Source organism: Terrapene carolina, unplaced genomic scaffold (assembly GCF_002925995.2).
Source record: "Terrapene carolina triunguis isolate 2854851 unplaced genomic scaffold, T_m_triunguis-2.0 Scaffold97, whole genome shotgun sequence".
Lineage (NCBI taxonomy): Eukaryota > Metazoa > Chordata > Testudines > Emydidae > Terrapene > Terrapene triunguis.
In genome coordinates, this window is record NW_020664448.1 from 1,860,877 (window position 1) to 1,880,672 (window position 19,796).

The 19,796-nt window shown below is 47.1% G+C and overlaps 1 protein-coding gene and 3 non-coding genes across 4 annotated transcripts; all 4 read left to right on the forward strand.

Annotated features, from left to right (window-relative positions):
• The first annotated feature begins 2,539 nt into the window (after positions 1–2,539).
• Positions 2,540–13,146, forward strand: RPS3 (ribosomal protein S3). The gene is made up of 7 exons (XM_024205111.3): positions 2,540–2,592; positions 4,928–5,058; positions 5,422–5,515; positions 6,696–6,790; positions 7,929–8,116; positions 10,866–11,062; positions 13,069–13,146. The coding sequence occupies exons 1-6, from the start codon at positions 2,563–2,565 to the stop codon at positions 11,057–11,059; spliced, it is 732 nt and encodes a 243-aa protein (XP_024060879.1). The 5' UTR covers positions 2,540–2,562; the 3' UTR covers positions 11,060–11,062; positions 13,069–13,146.
• On the forward strand, positions 7,448–7,598 carry LOC112110228. The gene has a single exon (XR_002908395.1). It is a non-coding gene; the product is annotated as a small nucleolar RNA SNORD15 (small nucleolar RNA).
• Positions 10,385–10,532, forward strand: LOC112110235. Its single transcript, XR_002908396.1, has one exon. It is a non-coding gene; the product is annotated as a small nucleolar RNA SNORD15 (small nucleolar RNA).
• On the forward strand, positions 11,663–11,803 carry LOC112110240. Its single transcript, XR_002908399.1, has one exon. It is a non-coding gene; the product is annotated as a small nucleolar RNA SNORD15 (small nucleolar RNA).
• Positions 13,147–19,796: the final 6,650 nt, after the last annotated feature.

Sequence of the window (19,796 nt, forward strand, 5' to 3'; positions counted from 1 at the left end):
TATCTCACTGCTGAGATATCAGCCTCACAAAGGCACAGAAAGCACAGCTGCTACTGGTGTCTTGAAGCCACCCGAGCCCACATGCTCCTAGCCTGTTTTACTGCAATGATGCCAGCCGCACTCATGGCAGAGAGGTGCGGGAAAGTGTCCTACCGCAGAGAAAGAAATAAGGCAGTCATCCCGAGAAACCTTGGGGAGAGGATTGCAAAGTATCTCCATGAAAGTTTCATCGAGATCTCTCATGGGACATCCTCTGTACTCGAACACACTGCTCCACACACACACCCCACCCCCGCCTAAGTTGATAGCTGAGTCTTGTTAACTTATAGATGGACTGGGCACCATCTTAAATTTAAACATTGTAAGAAAAAATGCATGCACACACTTACCCAAGTCCCCTTCATCATGCTCATCCATGTTTGCCTGCAGGGCCGGCTCCAGGCACCAGCTAAAGAAGCAGGTGCTTGGGGCGGCCAATAGGAAGAGGCGGCACTTCGGCCGCTGTTGGGGCGGCATGTCCGGGGTCTTCGGCGGCAATTCGGCGGCGGGTCCCTCAGTCCCTCTGGGAGCGAAGGACCTACCGCCGAATTGCTGCCGAAGAGTGGAGCGGCGCGATCGCGCTGCCGCGGCTTTTTTTTTTTTTTTGCCGCTTGGGGTGGCAGAAAACCTGGAGCCGGCCCTGTTTGCCTGGTAGCATCTCAAACACATCCTAACTTGCTGCAAAGCGGGACCCCATTCTGCACCATGTCTTTGGGTTGCCAACTTTCTCGATGCACAAAACCTAACACCCTAGCCCCATACCTTCCCTGAGGCCCGGCCCTCTGTGGCCTGCTCTCCCCCACCCTCACTCACTTTCACTGGGCTGAGGCAGGGGGTTGGAGTGCGGGAGGGGGTGAGGGCTCTAACTGGGGGTGCAGGTTCTGGGGTGGGGATGAGGGGTTTGGGGTGCAGGATGGGGCTCGAGGCTGGGGAGTGGGGCCAAGGGATTCGGAGTGTGGGAGGGGGCTTTGGGCTGGGGCAGGGGGTTGGAGAGTGGGGGGATGAGGGCTCTGGGCTGGGAATGAGGGGTTTGGGTGCAGGAGGGGGCTCCAGGTTGGGGGGGCTCAGGGCTGGGGCAGGGGGTTGGGGCTCGGGGTTGGGGCGTGGGCTTACCTCGGGTGGCTCCCAGTCAGTGGCGCAGCGGGGCTAAGGCAAGCTGCCTGCCTATCCTGGCACTGCGCTGTGTGCACCCCAGAAGCAGCCAGCAGGTCCAGGTCCTAGGCGGCGGAGCCAGGAGGCTCCACGTGCCACTCTTGTCCTCAGGCACCCCCCCCCCCCAGCTCCTCCGGTGCTCGGGGCAGGGGCAGTGCGCAGAGCCCGATGGCCCCTCCGCCTAGGAGTCGGACCTGCTGGCCGCTTCCGGGGCGCAGCGCAGTGCCAGCCTGGACAGGTAGGGACAAGCCTGCCTTAGCATCACAGCACTGCCGACCGGACTTTTAATGGTCCAGTTGGTGGTGCTGACCAGAGCCGCCAGGGTCCCTTTTGTTCTGGTCAAAAACCGGACACCTGGTCACTCTACCGTGTCTTCACCCTCCTCCCCCGCTGAGGTATCCATGGTGATCTGTGGATCGCTGGGGGAGTTTCTGCCAAGTACGGCATGCAGGTCATTGTAAAAGAAGACTGCCTGGGGTTCAGACCCCGATGGATTGTTGTGCTCCCTGCCCTTGTGGTACGCCTGCTGCGGTTCCTTCCCGTTCACGTAGCACTGCTGCTGGTCCCTTTTTGTCTGCATCCCTTGTGCAATATGTGTATAGCTGTCCATGTTGCTGTGGCTGGTCTGTAGCTGTGCCACCACAGCCTCTTCTCCCCACAGGCCCAAACAATCCACTATTTCTTGTCTACACTGTGTCAGAGCGTGTCTAGTGTGTGGGGTGAAGCTGGCATGGTCGGCTGAGCGGTCACACATGAGAAGAGAGAGCTGCTAAGTGTGCTTGCTATGGGGGGCACTCAGGAAAAGACATTTCAATACTGTGTGGGGTGGTGGGGGGGTGTAGAGGGGCTTCTGTTGTCCGTGATCCCTGGCCAGTGGAGTTCACAAACTGCTGGAGGACAGTTAGGTCGACACTCACACTGCGTCGTGCTCGATAGTACAATATGGCTTCGTGCCGGTCAGGGAGGTGGGGTTACTGTGTCGCCGTCTCGGAGCACTTACGTCGGCTGGGGAGGAATGTGCATGTAGACGCGTCCGCCTGCAGCCATAGGTCGATGCATGGTAGTTTACGTCAACTTCACTTTATAATGCAGACCCGCCCATAATCTGGAATAAGAGTGTCCACACAGCGCTTTGCACTGAAAGACCCAAACCTGTCCATAGTGAGCGGGGTACCAGCGCAAGCGTACACAAGTCCTGAACCCCTGCCCTCAGAGCACGGCGGGGGGGGGTCACTGAGGAAGACTACATTTCCCACCCACCCCTGCGAGCCCACGTGACCGGTCGCGGCCCAATGGCAAGTGGCGAAAGGACCTTATATCCTCCCCCGGGCGGGGGGGCCTCTTCCTTTCGCCGGGGCGGCGCGGCTCAAGATGGCGGTGCAGATCTCCAAGAAGCGCAAGGTGAGCGCTGCGGGCGGCCCGGGGCGGCCGCGGGGCCCGGCGATCGCGGCCGGGCTGGGAGGCGGGAGCGCCGGGCAGGGCCTGGGCAGCGGGGCGGGGCTGCCGAGGCGGCGGCGAGGCCGGATGGCGGCGGATGAAAGGCCGGGCCCGGCCGGGCGCAACATGGCGGCTCCCTGCGGCCGGGCCTGGGGGCAGGGACTGGGGGAGGCCGGCTCCCCGCGGGGCCGGGCCTGGGGGCAGCGAGTGGGGGAGGCCGGCTCCCCGCGGGGCCTGGCCCGTCCCCGCAGCCCGGGGCGCGGAGCCGCTGCGGGGCTGGAGGAGGCGCTGGGGGGCCGGGGAGGGAGCCCGGAAGCGCCCCGGGGCCGGGGCTGCAGCGGGCAGGAGGGTTGGTTCCGTCTTGAGCCGCCCGCGTGGCTGAAAGCAGCGCCTCGCTCCCCCTTGCCCAGAGCCCAGGGCTCCGCTTGGCCCCCGGGCAGGGGAAGCGGGTTTCACTGTAGGGTTACCATCCGTCCGTATTTCCCCGGACATGTCCGGCTTTTGCGTCTCTAAATAGCCGTCCGGGAGGAATTGGTAACAAGGTTAAAATGTCCGGGGTTTTTTTCTCCCTCGCCTCCCTCCCTCCCTTCCATGCGGAGTGCGGCTGCTGATTGGGCGGCTGGGCCAACTGACCCACTCCCATTGGCCTCCAGCAGCCAGAGCCCTCCCCTGCTCCCCCCTCCCTCTGACTGCAGCCCTGTGTAACATGTTGGATCCGACCCACCGGGCAGAGTATTTTGTAAACACATGGAGCCAGAATGGTAAGGGGGGGCGGGGGGGGCAGTCAGGGAGCGGGGGAGTGTTCGATGGGTCCCCGGCCTCCACCTGCCAGCCCCCCCCCCTCCGGCCCCCCCCCCCCGGGCCCCCCCCCCCCCCGCCTGCCTCTCCCTTGTCTGCTGCCTCCAGGTCCTAGTGTCCCCCATATACTAATGGGAAGACAGGCTGCCCTTACCCTGCCCTTCCACCCTAGCCCTGAGCCTCTCCAACATCCCAAACCCCTCAGCCCCAGCCCTCATCCCCCACACCCTAATCCTCTGCTCCATCCCTGAGCCCCCTCCTGCATCATGAACCCTTCATCCTCAGACCCACAGCCCTCACCCCTGCATCACCTCCTGCCCTCAAACTCCCTCCCAAAGCCTGCACCCCCTCCCTTTGCACCGCCTCCCACCCCCAAACTCCATCCCAGAGCCTGCACCCCTCACCCCCTTCTGCACACCCACCCCCTGCCCCAGCCCGGAGCCTGCACCCAGCACCCAAACTCTATCCCAGAACCTGCACTCTGCACCCCTCCTGCACCCTAATCCCCAGCCCAGGACCCGCACCCCAGACCTCCTCCCCCCACCCAACCCCCCTCCCAGAGCCTTAGGCAGGTGTGTGTGGGGGGTTCTGGGCACCACCAAAATTTCTACAACCCTGCCACCCATGCGAGTGGATAAGGGTTGGGGCAGTCAGGGGACAAGAAGCAGGGGGGGTTGGGGTTCTGAGGGGGGCAGTCAGGGGGTGGGAAGTGGGAGGGAGTGGATGGGGCGGGGCTTCCCCCCCCCCCCAGTGTCCTCTTTTTTGATTGTGGAAATATGGTAACCCTAGTTTCAGACCCTTTGGGGGGGAGGGCCTGTTTGGCTGCTTTGCGTCAGGGAGGAAAGAGCAGAGGGTGTTTTGTACGTGGGCCCTGGAGCTGGCAGAGTAAAACTCCGATTTCCAGTGAGTTTGGTCCGAGGCGTTTATCGGAAGTGGAGCGATGTAGGGTTAAGGGGCTGCTCACCCCAGGGCTAGTAACCTGGTGTGAAACCTTCTAACGTCCATAACTAACAAAGATGCAAAGTAGGGATCCCGTCATGCCAAACTTCTAACCAGGTGTAATGTTTGCTGTCCGGTGTCTTCAGGATCAGGGCCTGGGTTTAAGTAGTAAAACTACTTGTTGATTGTGGGTAGTCTGACACAATTAACTTAACATTCATACTGGCTAGAAAGTGCTACCATTTGGAAAAGAGTAATGAAGTATGGTTTTATCAACTAGTTTTGAGTATGGTTTTAGCTGGATGTGGTTGACGCCTTGGTCTGATCATTGCTTAAGGGATTAAACTGACCTTAGAGGTGTAGTCACTACAGCAGGGTTGAGGCAAATTTGGCCTTGCATAGGGAGGCTTGTTGTATTATTGTCTCTGCTGCTCTCTGTGAAGAGAAATGTAGACTCGGGCTGTTCAGCCAGCACCTTCAACCAGCAACGAAACTTTGAACTTTAGAAAATTTATTTATGAACTGTTGAACATAGCTTGACTTGTTCTGTTTTCTGTTTTAGTTTGTCGCTGATGGCATCTTCAAAGCTGAGCTAAATGAGTTTCTGACTCGTGAGTTGGCTGAAGATGGATACTCTGGAGTAGAGGTCCGAGTTACTCCAACGAGGACTGAAATTATCATCCTTGCTACCAGGTAATTGAAACTTGCTCCTTATTCTTTCACTGCAGTTACCAGTAGCCAAATCTGTGACGTTTGTGTATAATCCTTCTATACATGACCGTATTTCTTTGGAAAGATGGTAACCAGAAATTGTGAATGAAATTAAGAAATGGTGAATAAATGTCCATATATTAGAGAGAACTTCCTTGTGGTGAGGTTAAATTGTAGAATAGTTGCTGAGAATGATTGTAATCCCTATCTAGTAAGTCATTTAAAAGTAGACTTGGCACAGTAATGTACTATAGTAAGACTGGTACATTGGCATGGAGAAAAAATTAAATCTTCAAATGTTACTTCCCAGCCACAGATTCCAATAACCATGTTTACCTTATTCAGAACGCAAAACGTTCTTGGTGAGAAGGGACGCCGAATCCGTGAGCTGACTGCTGTCGTACAGAAGAGGTTTGGCTTTCCAGAAGGAAGCGTTGAGGTAAGTGGCTTTTCTCTTTTTATTGTCACTTTTTCTGATGGTACCTTAAAATGAGCTTTACTGTTGCTTTTGATTACATCAGTTTTTAGAAAAGGCATTCATTTAACATGACAACAATTTAAGTCGCACATCTGTTTGCATATGTGTTCTCAACAGTCCTCACAAGTAAGATTTAATAGTATTGGATATGAGGCATTAGATTTTCACTTTTTGGTACTAGACCAAAAATGGGGAACATATTGTGACCTGTAGCAGGTTTGAGTTAGAATGGATCCTTGCTAGCTAATGACACTGGTTCTTGTCTTTTACTTCATGCAGAACTGATGGTTTCTATTGATTATTGTAACTAGTTTGCGGAGCTCATTGTCACAAGGTACCTTTGAGGCCTAGATTGCAAAGGATAACAGCATCCAGAGTACAGCAATAAGAATTAAAAACAAAGCTTGCAAGCACTATATAAAACAGGGGCCATTTGTAAGGGCATAAACTGTTATCTGATGAAGTTTAGAAAGAAACTTTTCCTTTGGGGAGGCTATTCCATAGTTGCCTACCGCAGGGTTTCCTGCATGTTTCCTCTAAAGAATCTGTAACTTCACTGGGAGAAATTGCCAGGTAACTGTATACCACATTGACTTTTGTCCCGTGCTATGCTTAAGACCTTACACTTTCAACCTCACTTTCTGATTGTGATCTCTTTATTAAGCTTTCAGTTGTCCCAGAGTGCTGGGCATGTCTGGTAGGATTCTCCTCCAAGCACAGCCCAGCATACCATGCCCACCCTGCAGGATGCATCACCACCGCTGTCCATACCTGGACACGTTTGGAAGATTGCACCTCTGGGGCTGCCTAACTTTCTGGGCCGGCTTGGTAGGATTGCACCTCCAGGACTGCACCAAGCATGCCTTAATGGTGCCTTGGTTTTCAATGGAGCATCACTAGGATGTCTCAACTCAACATGAGGAGCAGAGGACACACGCCAAAGCAGATAAAAGCCACACTGTGTTGTCTAAGGGTAAAGATCCTGCAGGTATGTAAATACCAAGGAACTAAGTGAGTTACTGGGTGCAAAGGAGAGGGGCGCATGGAGGGCAGCTGAGGCTCCTGTCACCTGTATGCATGGAAGTCTGCTAACCTTCACTGTTGTAACTCTATTTCTGAGCACTCTTTCCTTGTTTTGTAGCTCTATGCCGAGAAGGTGGCCACAAGAGGTCTGTGTGCTATTGCCCAAGCAGAGTCCCTGCGTTACAAACTTCTGGGAGGTTTAGCGGTGCGTCGGTAAGTGCAGAAGTGTAATAAAATGGTCTGTAGATATAATAGAGCAAACAAGTGACTGGGAGCGCTCTGGGTTCTGATCCCAGCTCTGACACTGGCTCTGTGGCTTTGAGGAAAATTCCTTCACCACTGTGTGTGTAGACTGGGACTAACGCATGCATTATGCAAGTTAAGTTAGGATTGACAGAATAAAGATGTAAAGTGCTATTATCTAACTTTTCCTGAATAGTGATTATTTAGGTGGTAAATGCACACTGGTAGATTTCTTATTTCAAAAGTAGATTTTTAAAAAGCCACAGTTACACTCCAGCAAACTTAAAACAAATTTTAATGCGTGTTTATTTGAACTGCCATTTCTGTGTGTTTAAACACAAGTCTCTTGATAGCACATGGCATAACTAAGTATTAAATAAAATATCATGATTTGTTTAGGGCTGTCACAATTGGCAATATTAGCTATTAGTCTTAATATAGAACTTGCCCTGTTACTGAGTGGATTAGTGAAAGCGTGAAGGCTAAGTCAAACATGTAAAGCTTACACCCAATTATTTGGAATGGGGTGTGGGGGAAATTAGCAAAGATGGCGCTTCAGCCTCAAACAAAGCTGTCTAGGAAATGAATTGTGATTTAGATGATCTGTGATCACACATGTTAAGATCCCTTCAGTGATGATACGATGACGAGTCAGAAAAGGGATATGTATCCTGCCGAGTGCACCCTTTGCAGTGTCATGTTCTGTGATGCTGTGCTTGGGTTCCTTGGCAGGATGGTCCTGTTCACTGGATGATTTAGAGGCATTTGTCTGAGAAGGGTTTTTAATGTAATTACATGTAGTAGCAACCAGAGTCCGTTGTGCTGAGCAGTGCACATGCCCATAACATCTAAGCATGAGGTGAAACAGGCACAGAATTCACAATGTTCAAACTCTAGAATGAACTTTTTAGAAAAATTGCATAAGAGTAAACAAGGCTATGGGGCAGATGCTGCTGCCTTTGATTAAACTTTAACGAGAGCTGGATTTCTGGGTCAGAATTTGATGGTTATGGAGGCTTTAGGTGGCACGTTCCATAGCCATATCTCCTACTTGTGCAGTACACAGTGCTCTCTACAACCACTGAGTAACTCTTTTCCCTCCCCAAAGAGCCTGCTATGGTGTCCTCCGCTTCATCATGGAGAGTGGTGCTAAGGGTTGTGAGGTGGTGGTGTCCGGTAAACTCAGAGGCCAGCGAGCCAAGTCTATGAAGTTTGTGGATGGCCTGATGATCCACAGTGGAGACCCTGTAAACTACTATGTCGATACAGCTGTGCGCCACGTTCTCCTCAGGCAGGGTGAGTGTTTGGAATATGTATCCCCTTGCAATTGGCTGGCTCCCTGTATTAGCACTTAGTACCAGACAATCCAGAGTGCTGCCCCTCTGCTGCTGCTTGGCAGCGTCTCTGCTGCCTGACTGCTACAGGAGTGGTCACGCCCAGAATTCCAGTGCATTTTCTGTTGTGCAAAGTATTCAGCTCTAACTGCTTCTAGTTACTGGTACCTGTAATGCTGTTTTGCCTTTTGAAATTACAAGTCCTTACAGGCTGGGGCTGTCTTCTGTTACACACGTTTTGTCTAATGTGGAGCATTGTCTGCTCTTGTCCTATATAAATACATTGGAAATATAGGTTAAGCTGTCTTCGGCTGCCAATAAAATTCCTAATTAGGACGATATGACTGAGGCTTAGTAGTATGGTACCAGCTGGTTGTGTTTTCCTGCAGCAGCATTGCCTATCGGTTAGTCAGTCACTTTGGATATGCATACATCTATATTCAACGTTTCTAATTGTTAGCCCAGAAAATGCATACATTTTTCAGTGTTGTGTAAATCGTTCCTGTAATCCCTATGGGAGTAGGTAAGACAATTATCCCACTCATGCAGATGGAGAAAGTGGGACTTGCCCGAGTTTACACAGTAAGTGGCAGTCAGGTTTTCCAGCAAGCTAGACTCGGCTGTCTCTTGGTGTAAGGCTTGATGATCAGAAATGAACTTTAAAAGTGAGCTGCAAAGGGAAAATGAGCTTTATGCTTCAAGAGATAAAGGAGGCCTGAAAGATTTTTGCTTCAGAAATACTGAGGTTTGTTTGTGGCATTTTTGTCGGAGGATTCTCTGTCTAGAACAGTTGTTCTCAGCCTTTTCCATGTGATGATCCGGTGTGACAACAGAGAGTTTTGGGACTCTCCCATCTAGCCATAAAGAAAGGAAGGGCAAGCTGGTTTGCGATCTCAGGTTGAGTACCTGTGCTGCAAGGGTGTGTCTACACTGCAGCCAGGAGTAAAACTCCCAGCCCGGCAGTGTGGCTAAAAATAAGAATGATTTTTTATTTTTAGTTAACTGGAATTTTTTTTTTAATCCTGTTTAAAATGAAATCTGAATTTAATACAAAATATTTTAAGACCTAAACTTATTGTAATCTCTTAAAACATTTTAAATAAAAAATAAAGATGCTGAATTCATGAGCCTGTAGTTGAGTTAAGGCTGCTTTTCTATATAAAGCAAGAAATCTGGGAAAACATCTAAGTTTTGATGTCCTGCTTTATAAACATGGCACAACAGGTAATGAACCCAGGAGCGGTGCTAGTGTGTACAAGAGACTGGCAAAGTGGCTTACAAGACTCTGTCATTTTCAAGGAACTTAAGTGAGTAGGAACTTAAGCTCCAGTCACTTTCACTTAGACATACTTGAAAATTTTCCCCTGACTGACCTGAAATGATCAGTGCAATTCACTGACTAAAGTTAATTCCTCGGTGTAATAAATCATTTAGTTGTAAATGTGAAACGTATTCTGATAAGTGTTGTATGCTGTTCTCTATTTAATTAAATTCCAGTTACCAACCTAATGTAGCTTGACACGAATTGTCCCACAAGTTCATTATCTAGTAAAGAAGCAATATATCATTCACCACTTTCTAACATACTAAAAATGTACAGTTAATAAGCATCTGAAACTAGAAACTAAATCATTCTTAAATAAATGTATATAGTTGTATAGCCTCCTAGGTAGCAAAAAGCTGTACCAAATCTAGTGTAAAGGCTCTAGTTGTATGTAAACCTGTATTAAGGGTTATATCAACCAATGACCATGCACCTTTCTGTCTCCCTGGGCTGGGAGGCTCACTTCCACCTGCAGTGTGGGCACACCCCAGGTGACTGAAGAGCTAGTGGAATTAGTGAGACTGAAATCTAAGTAGTTGAGAGAGGGATTTTAAGTCACTGTTTAAAACTTGTTCGTTACCAACTTAACACCTGTTCCTGAGAAACATTTGGGATAAAATTATGACTTTGGGTTTATAAAATACCACTGAAAGCCAAGGACTCCCACTCCAGATCTTCTAATCCTCCCAGGGTTCCTGGCAGAAACAAAACGCAAGACTAGATAGTCCTGATATTTTTTTTCCTATGGTAAAAAGCATGAGGGAGAATGTAAGTCTTTCAGGTCTGTATAATTAAACCTTAAAGAAGGATGCAAACTATTTTTTACTCCTCAGGTCACTAAATGATTGTCACGTGTGAGCAAAGTCCTTGAACATGACATAAGAGCAGTTAGCTTATCTGATATCCCTTCAGTGATGATACGATGACGAGTCAGAAAGGACATTTCTTGTGTAAGTGTAGCCTGTTCAGTGCCATGTTCTTTGGTATTGTGCTTAGGGTACCTTAGCAGAGTGTCCTGTTCATTGGATGATTTAGAGGCATTTGTCTGAGAAGGGATACAGAGAATATTTATAAATTAGCACAGGAAACAGGGGTTTAAAGCTCCCACTTTGTGAGAGAGCAGTGCATGAAACGATGAAAGGAAAATTACTGGATTAGTTTACTTCTGTGCCTGCATACGCTTAAAGGATGCTGTTAATTCACACTGATGACTGAGTCCTATTACAGATTACCCAAAGTGTACGCTTTATGTGAGTGTTGGAAACTTCCGCTGAATAAACATGGCAGTGTTTTAGAACTTGTATCAGTTCAGCATCTGAGTGTATATGGAGCATCTTACCTCCTTTAAATGCAGTAACCACCGTTATAATATTGCCATTTTTTTCAGGTGTGCTGGGTATTAAGGTAAAGATTATGTTGCCTTGGGACCCAAGTGGGAAGATTGGACCCAAGAAACCCCTGCCAGACCATGTCAGCATTGTGGAGCCCAAGGAAGAGATCTTACCTACCACACCCATCTCAGAGCAGAAAGGTGGCAAACCAGAACAGCCAGCCATGCCTCAGCCAGTTCCCACTGCATAATGGGTAAGCGACTCTGAAATGGTAGAAACTAGTGTGATGACCATCAGAAATGATCATTTTTATTCTCATAAATAAGAATATGCTCGTGCTTTGAGGTATAAATTGATCTTCTGCTGGAGTCAGGAAGAAACAGTTAGGTGCATTATCTGAGTTTCTCCAAATAATTCTGTATTGCCCTGTGGCCAGAATGGGACAAGTGCAGGACATTAAAACATTGGTCTGTTCTAGAATAATGCACCTATGTTGCTTTGAAAATAAGCATTGGCAAATTGTGGCTTAATCTCTCAAATGTAAAATAAAATTTTTAAAAGTTGAGTACAGAAATACATGTGCTGTTATAAAGAAGCACTGACTGACCTGTTCAATCAGTAGCTCCCATCTTATGAAAGGAGACCATCCTGTCGCTGTGTATTTGTTCCCCTCCATTTCTAGTCTTTGACTGCAGGGTCAGTTGCTGCAGTGCAGGGTCTGGGGTGATGGAGTGGAAAGTAAGGGCAATACGTAAGGAACGTAGTTTTGTGAAGTGTTTGAGGCGATTGTGGTGGGTAGAGTACTGTGTAACTTCTTACCATTGCTGCATTATTAAACCAGTTAACGTCAGCCCTTCAGTGAAGATATGATGACGAGTCTGAAAAGAGAGATCTGTCCAAGTGCCCTGTGCCATGTTATGTTCTATATCATGGATTTCAGGACCTTAAATCAGAGTCCTTGACTGATGACTTCAGAGGCATTTGTCTGAGAAGGGTTATGAGGCCTCTTTTGCTAACTTAGTGCTCAAACACTAAAGGTGAAAACTGAGTTATGCTTCTTGGGAATCCTTACCCAAAGTTTCCCAGCATGTTACAGTAGTGGTGGTCTACCTGACCTTTGTCATCTTTTCTGCCAGCTGGTATATTTGGGATAACCTGCCTTGTAATATGAACCCAATTCCCTCTGTCAGAAATTTCTGAAGGCACCTTTATCATTCACACACCTATACTATGCCACAGTCTGTACAATATGCACCATCTTTTCTCCTTATACCAGCTCATGTTCTAAGATTGCAAACACTTCGCTGTAGATTTAACCAATAAAGTGCAGGTCTATTCAGTGACTGTAATGCTACAATCTCACTGAATAGGCCTGTTCCCGTGTGTATTCAGCCATAGCCGCAAATACTTCTGATGATGATTTTTTCTCCTGTTAAGTTGTATTTGCCTTGAGGTACTGTGGCATGGTGATTCTCTTCTAGCTTGCACGTCAGCAGAGTTGTTAATTAAATTACAATTGCAGATGTTCTTAGTGGTAGAGATGTGCAAGGAGGAAAGACCCCCACCATGGCTTCACATTCTAGCCAGAGCTGCTGTTGCTGCCAGTTAGAAAAAACCATTGTTGGTCACTTCTCCATGGGTAGCACTTTGAAGCAGTTCAGTTTATTATAGAGCAACATGCATAGCATCTAAAGCTTATGAAAAAATACAACAAATCACTGGATCTTTGATCCCTGTTTCAGGTTTTTTTTTTTTTTTTTTTTTTTTTTTTTTTTTTGTAAAATCAAAGTATACTTACTGTTAGATGTCCTTGGATTGCTTTGTTCCCTTTGCCTCTAATGATCTCTCAGATTAGAAATTATGACAAGTGTGTGGATAATGCTAGGGAAGTAAAGGGGACCATTTGTACTAATTGAAACCACAATTGCTTTCACAATCCTGTTAGGAATCCGCCTCACTGAGCTAGTTTTAGGCCTGTTACAGTGGTGGAAAGCACTGTGGAGCTGATAAGTTATGTTAAACGGCAGTGCCGAGCATGGTTGGGCCCTGATCTCTGTTGAGGCCCCGAGAAACTACCGTAGCACAAACAACAATTCATTGATTTTAACTTGTATTATGAATGCTGGAGCCTGGCTGGCAATGGATTGCAGTCCAGTGGAGCTTCAGACCGGCAGGATAATTTTGGGTCGGGATGATTAGCAACTTTATAGTGATCACTGAAATTTGTGCTCTTGCTAAGTGTGTTGTTTTTTGTTGTAGGATTTTTCAACACTTGGAAGGAGAAGGTGGACTGTGGCTCATGAAAGGATCTTAATAAAATCATAAAAGACAGTGTAATGTGGAGACTCTTCTTTCGACTACTGTAGTTCTTGAAAAAGTTTTGCCTCCAAGTTCTCTGGAAATTTTGCCCATCCCACATTCCTTTTTTCTACCACCTTTTGGAGTGAACGGTCAGATCTCAAGCTAAACAGAACCAGGCCGGGTCAGTGTGCATGGCCACAATCTGGTGCTTAGGCCTCATGAATGTCCCTTAAATTGGAGTCCTGACTCCTCAGTGACATAATTTTATGCCAAGTGATTTAAAAAAAGTTGGGGGAGGGTGTTTAATCCTAGTTGCTGAAATACACTTGGAGAAGTCTTCACTTCAGCATTGCTGTGTGCTGTTAGCCAGCTGCTTTTTGGTTTTAGGTAAAGTTCACAAAATGCTTTTGGGTGTGAAAGAGGCTACATAAGTTTGGTGCGTTGAGGCTTGCAGTTGTTTAAACTCCCTTGGAGATTTTAATGAATTGCGAGTTCAGTGTTGAACCCTGAGGTGCAAAATTTTCATAACCTCTTAGGAGTTGAAGGCGGTTCTACGTGGCACTGGAAAGAGCTTTTTTTTTCCATTTGGATTTGCAGTAAAATATGAATTGACACGTGTTGATGTGGTTTTTCTCCTCCCCCCCCGCCCCCATCATCTTTGTACAAAAGACACCTTTTTAATGGACTAGCTCCAGGTCTCTAGGATAAACTCAAGTAGTAGATCTTACGGACTTCTAAAATACAATACTTGTTCCCTGATGAGAGAATTTCATTGGTGTTTACTCAGCATACATTATTGTATGCCAGGTCTAAGTCTTGGCATTAGATTGCTCTGGGAATTCAGCAAGTTAGGAGGTATAAATTCCTCCCATTTAAACCTGACTCTTGTAGATGTTAAAGACCACTGTTTCTGAACTGGCCGGGGGTTGGAGAACAAAAGGCAATTGGGCCATAAAGCATTAAATCTTATTGCAAGTGGAAGAAAAGAATCTTGCTCCCCCACTTCCAACAACACCCTTACCCATAAAGGTCCATGTTTCTTTTGTCAACCTCTTCAAGCACATGCAAATTACATAGGTGTATCATTGATGTGTTTACTCTTTCATGGTAAATGGAAGGATTGTGAAAATGTCTTTGAATAAGAGGTCATGGCTGAGAGATACTGCACTAGCCAGCGTTTCTCAAATGTGGCCACCGAAGGCTTTTCTTGTAGCCACAGATTCCTGGGTGATTATTTGGGGGGTAGGGGAGCAGCGGCCCCTTCTCTGGGACCACCAGCAGGGGTTGGGTCCTTCCTCCTCCCCCTTGAACCACAAATGACAGAGGATCAGACAATCAGTGAGATTCCCCACCTTCCCAGGGGTGGTGGGGCTTGGGCTTCTGGCTTCCACCCTAGAGTGGTGGGTGGCAGGCTCTGGGCTCTGGCCCCAGCCCTGCGGTGGCAGGTGCCAGCCCTGGCCTCACCACACCTCCGTTGCCCCGGCCTCACTGCCTCCCTGCCCATTTCCCCATCCAGGGCTTACTTTGTTCCTCTGCGTGCTGCGTTTGAGTAAATTTGCTGTGAAAAGTGATATTTGTATGTTAATACCACTTTTCACTGCCTCCCAGCTAGCTAGCAAGTCTGCTTCTGTTAATATCACTTTTCATAAACATACAAATATCACTGTTCACAGCAGCAGACTTCCTGGCCAGCGATTGTAATTAATTTTGGTGGTGTTTTTTTTTTTTTTTTTTTTTTTAATTAAACAACAAAAGACAAGAACATGCAAAGCACCTTATTTGTGTTTCTATTCCGTGTAGGTCTAGGAAAGAATAGAGAACTGTGTATTAGGGTTTTTTGCAAACTCAAAAAAAAAATATGTAAATAAATATAAATTTACAATGATTTGGACATGTTTTTTCTAAAGTTAAGTATTTAAGGAAAAATTGTCTGGCCACCAGCAAGAATTAGTGGCTGCACTCAAACCACAAAAAAATTTGTTGTGAGAACCCCTGCACTAGGCAAACAATTACAGGGCAGCACTGCTACTGCCCCCTGTGAGCACTGGAGAATCCGCTCTCGGGTTGTCAGTCGGGCATGTCTCAACCTCATTTGGTATAGTGGAGTATACTAAAGAAAAGTAATACTTAAAATAGCTTCTGCTACATTAAGCAAGGCTGTTCAATTATCTTAAATATAATTGAGCATAAACTTTCGTGGGCTATAGCCCACTTCTTCGGCTGCTTTAGCCCACGAAAGCTTATGCTCAAATAAATGTGTTAGTCTCTAAGGTGCCACAAATACTCCTGTTCTTTTTGCGGATACAGACTAACACGGCTGCTACTCTGAAATCTATCTTAAATATAATATCCAGGCCTATATAAGAGCCTCTAGCAAAGTAGCATAGCTTACACTGTTCTATACATTTGCACCACTATGGAAGCTATAATAATCAGTCAGTTCAGTAACGGGCTTTTAACCATGAATTCCACATATTGTCTTTGCAACTTCATTTGTTAGACTGAAAAGTGTGTATCTATTCCTAACACTGGATTTAGTGCATCAGGCTACCTACAGTTTTTTGGTTTACAGTTTCCTACAGTGGAAATAAATAGTGGAACTCTGCATTATAAATTTTTTATAGGTACTCTGAATCTGATCTCATTTAGGTGCCTCTTCATCTACATCTTGCTGTGATAAAATGAGAAATACTGAAATGTGCAAATTCTCCCCGTGTTATGTAGGGCAGATGGGTTGGGACATTAGCACTCTCCTTGAGCCTTGTTCTTTTACAAAAAAATACTGTAGCCAGAAGTGTTGTGCAATCAAAAGAGGAAAAGAGAGGGGTTAATGGGATTTCACTAGTAACCTGTAACTGGTCCATATGCTTAAAAAAACCCCATGTGCTACAGCCATGCAGGGGAAGTGCCGGGCAGATGCCATGGATGATGGAAGTAAGGAATGCTTGATTAGCCTGCTGTGACGGGTTGGATCACAGAAACCCCCTTGGGAGCTGCCACCCGATGTGCCAAGACTACCCCTGCTTCTGTTTTCCCTGCCAGCTCAGGGCTCCAGCACCCTGTCTTGCTGAATTAGACACTCCAGTCCACTTCAACACAGACCCAGGGTCTGAATCAGTTGTCCCAAAGCTACAAGTTTATCCAAAAACAGCTCACAGGGGTGTGCTTGTCTTTAGCACTCAGATGCCCAACTCCCAATGGGGTCTAAACCCAGATAAATCTGTTTTACCCTGCATAAAGCTTATGCAGGGCAAACTCATAGATTGTTCGCCCTCTATAACACTGATAGAGAGATATGCACAGCTGTTTGCTCCCCCAGGTATTAATACATACTCTGAGTAAATTACTAAATAAAAAGTGATTTTATTAAATACAGACAGTAGGATTTAAGTGGTTCAAAGTAGTAACAAAACAAAGTAAGTCACAAATAAAATAAAATGCGCAAATCTATGCCTAATCAAACTAAATACAGATAATCTCACCCTCAGAGATGCTTCAGTAAGTTTTTCTCAGACTGGACACCTTCCAGGCCTGGGCACAATTCTTTCCCCTGGTACAGCTCTTGTTCCAGCTTAGGTGTTATCTAGGGGATTCTCCATGATGGCTCCTCTCTGTTCTCTTCCACCCCTTTATATATCTTTTGCATAAGGCGGGAATCCTTTGTCCCTCTGGGTTTCCACCCCCCCTCACTGGAAAAGCACCGGGTTAAAGATGGATTCCAGTTCAGGTGACATGATCACATGTCACTGCAAGACTTCATTACTCACTTGCCAGCACACACATATACAGGAAGACTCAAAGGTAAATACAGCCATCTGCAGACAATGGGAGTCATCAAGATTCCAAACCATCCTTAATGGCCCACACTCTACATAATTACAATAGGCCCTCAGAGTTATGTTTTATATTTCTAGTTTTAGATACAAGAGTGGTACATTGATACAAAGCAGATTATCATACTCAGTAGATTATAAGCTTTGTAATGATACCTTACAAGAGACCTTTTGCATGAAGCATATCCCAGTTACATTATATCACTTATTACCGTATTTTCTCTAAATCTATCCCAGTTACATTATATTGACTTATTATTATATTTTTATAAAACCATGTAGACTGCACAACGTCACACCTGCCCTAGCACCCTTCCCATTATTGCCCTGTGCTGCAAAAACATTTTCTTAAAAAGACATGGTAAACCAGGGGTTCTCAAACTGGGGGTTGGGACCCCTCAGGGGGTCACAAGGTTATTACATGGGGGGTTGCGAGTTGTCAACCTCCACCCGAAACCCCGCGTTGCCTCCAGCATTTATAATGGTGTTTAATATTAAAAAAAAAAAGTGTTTTTCATTTATAAGGGGGGTTGCACTCAGAGACTTGCTATGTGAAAGGGGTCACTAGTAAAAGTTTAAGAGCCACTGCAGTAAACTCTACTTTTGCTAAAAGGAAAAAACCCTTTGTGGCCAGAAGGTGGCAGTAGAGCAGTTGGTCTACGTTTTAGGGCCAGAAGTGACATTTTGCATGACCTGTATAATGCAAGCCTGGGCATCTCACCCAGTTACTCTTGTAAATTTATTAGTCTCAATCCTGCTTGCTAGAGTTATGTTAATAAAAATATTGAAGTTTCAGAACCACAGAATACTTAAATTTGCCAATAATTTTAGAGCAATTCTTGTCATCTTAACAAGTCTGCTTTCACCCCTAGCCAGAGCCCTCATCCCCTGCACCCAACCCTCTGCCCCAGCCCTGAGCCCCCTCCTGCATGCTGAACCCTCCAGCCCAGAGCCTACACCCCCCCGTACCCCAGCCCTGAGCCCCCTCCCACACTCCAAACCCCTCAGCCCCACCCTCACCACATGAATTTTTTCATGTGCACCAATATGAAGGTGGAGTGTGTTACATCACTTCCAGAGTGGTGCGCACAACAAAATTCATTCCACACATGGGTGGGAAAAATTAGAGGGAACACTGGCCACCAGGGGTTTTTCCTGCAGTCACAACACTCTCCTGGGCAGAGATGTGGGAGGGGGCAAAGCTGCGGCCCTTCCGTGCAGTGCCCAGGTGCTCTGGCAGTGGGCTTCACCCTCCCCAGTCTCTTCTCCCCCCTTCAGCCGAGACTCTGGCACTGGGCTTCACCCTCGCCCCCTCCCTGGTTTCAGCCATGGGATGCTGGGGGTGGGCTTCAGCACCCCCCACTTCAGCCTTGGGGCTCTGACAGTGGACTCTGGTCTTCAGCTTCCTGAGGTGGTGGGGATCTGGGCTTCAGCCCTCCTTCCCCCCCCCCCCAGCTGTGGGGCTCCCGCTCTGGGCTTCAGGAAGGCCAGCCTGCCTGGGTGCTGTGGTCAAGAGGCAAGGAGCAGTGTAAGTGTGGGGAGTGAGGCTGCAGCTTGGGGCAATGGGGGTGGGGAGTGGCAGTGGCGGTCTGGGGTAGGCAGTGGGAGCCAGTGGTGATAGGTGGGGGGCTGGGGGAGGAGCCAGGGGCCCCAAACACAACTGTACATTTTTATTATTGAGTCTGCAAAAGAAAAAAAACTCACATCAATAAATTACAATGATTTGGACATGTATATGTGCATATTTAATTAAGTTAATAATTTTAGGAAAATTTGTCAGAGTTGGTGGCTGCAGTCTGAGGCCACCAAAATTTTTGTTGTGAGAACCCCTGAACTAAATTGTTACCTAAGGCTTAGACTACTCTTGAAAATACCAGCATAGGAACGCTAGGCAGGGCTGTGAAAATAACACGCCCCTGACTGACACAACCTGTAGGGTACATGCAGCTGTGCTGATGGAACAGTGCTTCTTTCAGCATAGCTAACATTTGTTGGAGTGGTGTATTCCTGCAGCAACAGAAAACACCCTTGCCAGCCTAGGCTGCGTCTGGACTACAGGGCTTTACCGAAGATCTGAGACTAGAACTTTTTGTCGGGTCTATTAAAAGCCTAACATGACACCATCAAAGAGCTGGAAATTCAGCAGCAAAATTCAAATAGAAAATAAGACACACATTTGTAACCGTGTGGGTGATTATTTGTACTACTGTGGTATCCACTGGAACTGGTCAGCACATTGGGGAGGGGTGGTAAATTCTTCAGTTGGAGTCTTTCTATCAAGATTGGGAGTCTTTCTAAAAGGCCTGTTGCAGTTTGGCATCAGTTGTAGGGCTAGATGCAGGAATTGCTGAGTGTGAGCTGTGGTCTGTTATGCAGAACATCCGGCTAGATTGGCAATAATGGTTCTTTGTGGCCTTAAAATCTATTAAGCTGCCTGTGATGTGCAGAAAGTTCCTGATGACATATGAGTCTGAAAGAGCCCAGTTTAACTTTAAGATCCTAGGCTGAGTTTTTAGGGCTGGGAGTAGAAAGAGCTCGTTGTAAATTGTGACTGGTTGAGCCAAGAAACACCAAACCCTTTGGTATTGTCTTACAGCTACTTTTAAGATTAGCCTGCCCCACTCCCTCTCTGCGCTCCTTTCCTCCTCCAGTACGTCGGGTATCCTCCTCCTGTCATCTCCATGCTATATTCCCTGCTGTTCCTTTGCCTTAGAACTGAAGAGCAGCTCTGTATATGCTCAACAGCCTGTCCCTCTGACCAGAAGTTGGTCCAATAAAAGATATTCCCTCACCTACCTTGATTCTCTCAGACCTGCCTGTCATTTAAATTCTTCCTCAGAACACAAAGCCAAG

What these genes read in the sequence shown, in the direction of transcription:
- RPS3 (XM_024205111.3), top strand. Translation starts at nt 2,563, where the DNA reads ATGGCGGTGCAGATCTCCAAGAAGCGCAAG. An exon ending in ATTATCATCCTTGCTACCAG is followed by an intron (nt 5,059 to 5,421) that starts GTAATTGAAACT and finishes TACCTTATTCAG; the next exon opens with AACGCAAAACGTTCTTGGTG. An exon ending in GGAGGTTTAGCGGTGCGTCG is followed by an intron (nt 6,791 to 7,928) that starts GTAAGTGCAGAA and finishes CCCTCCCCAAAG; the next exon opens with AGCCTGCTATGGTGTCCTCC.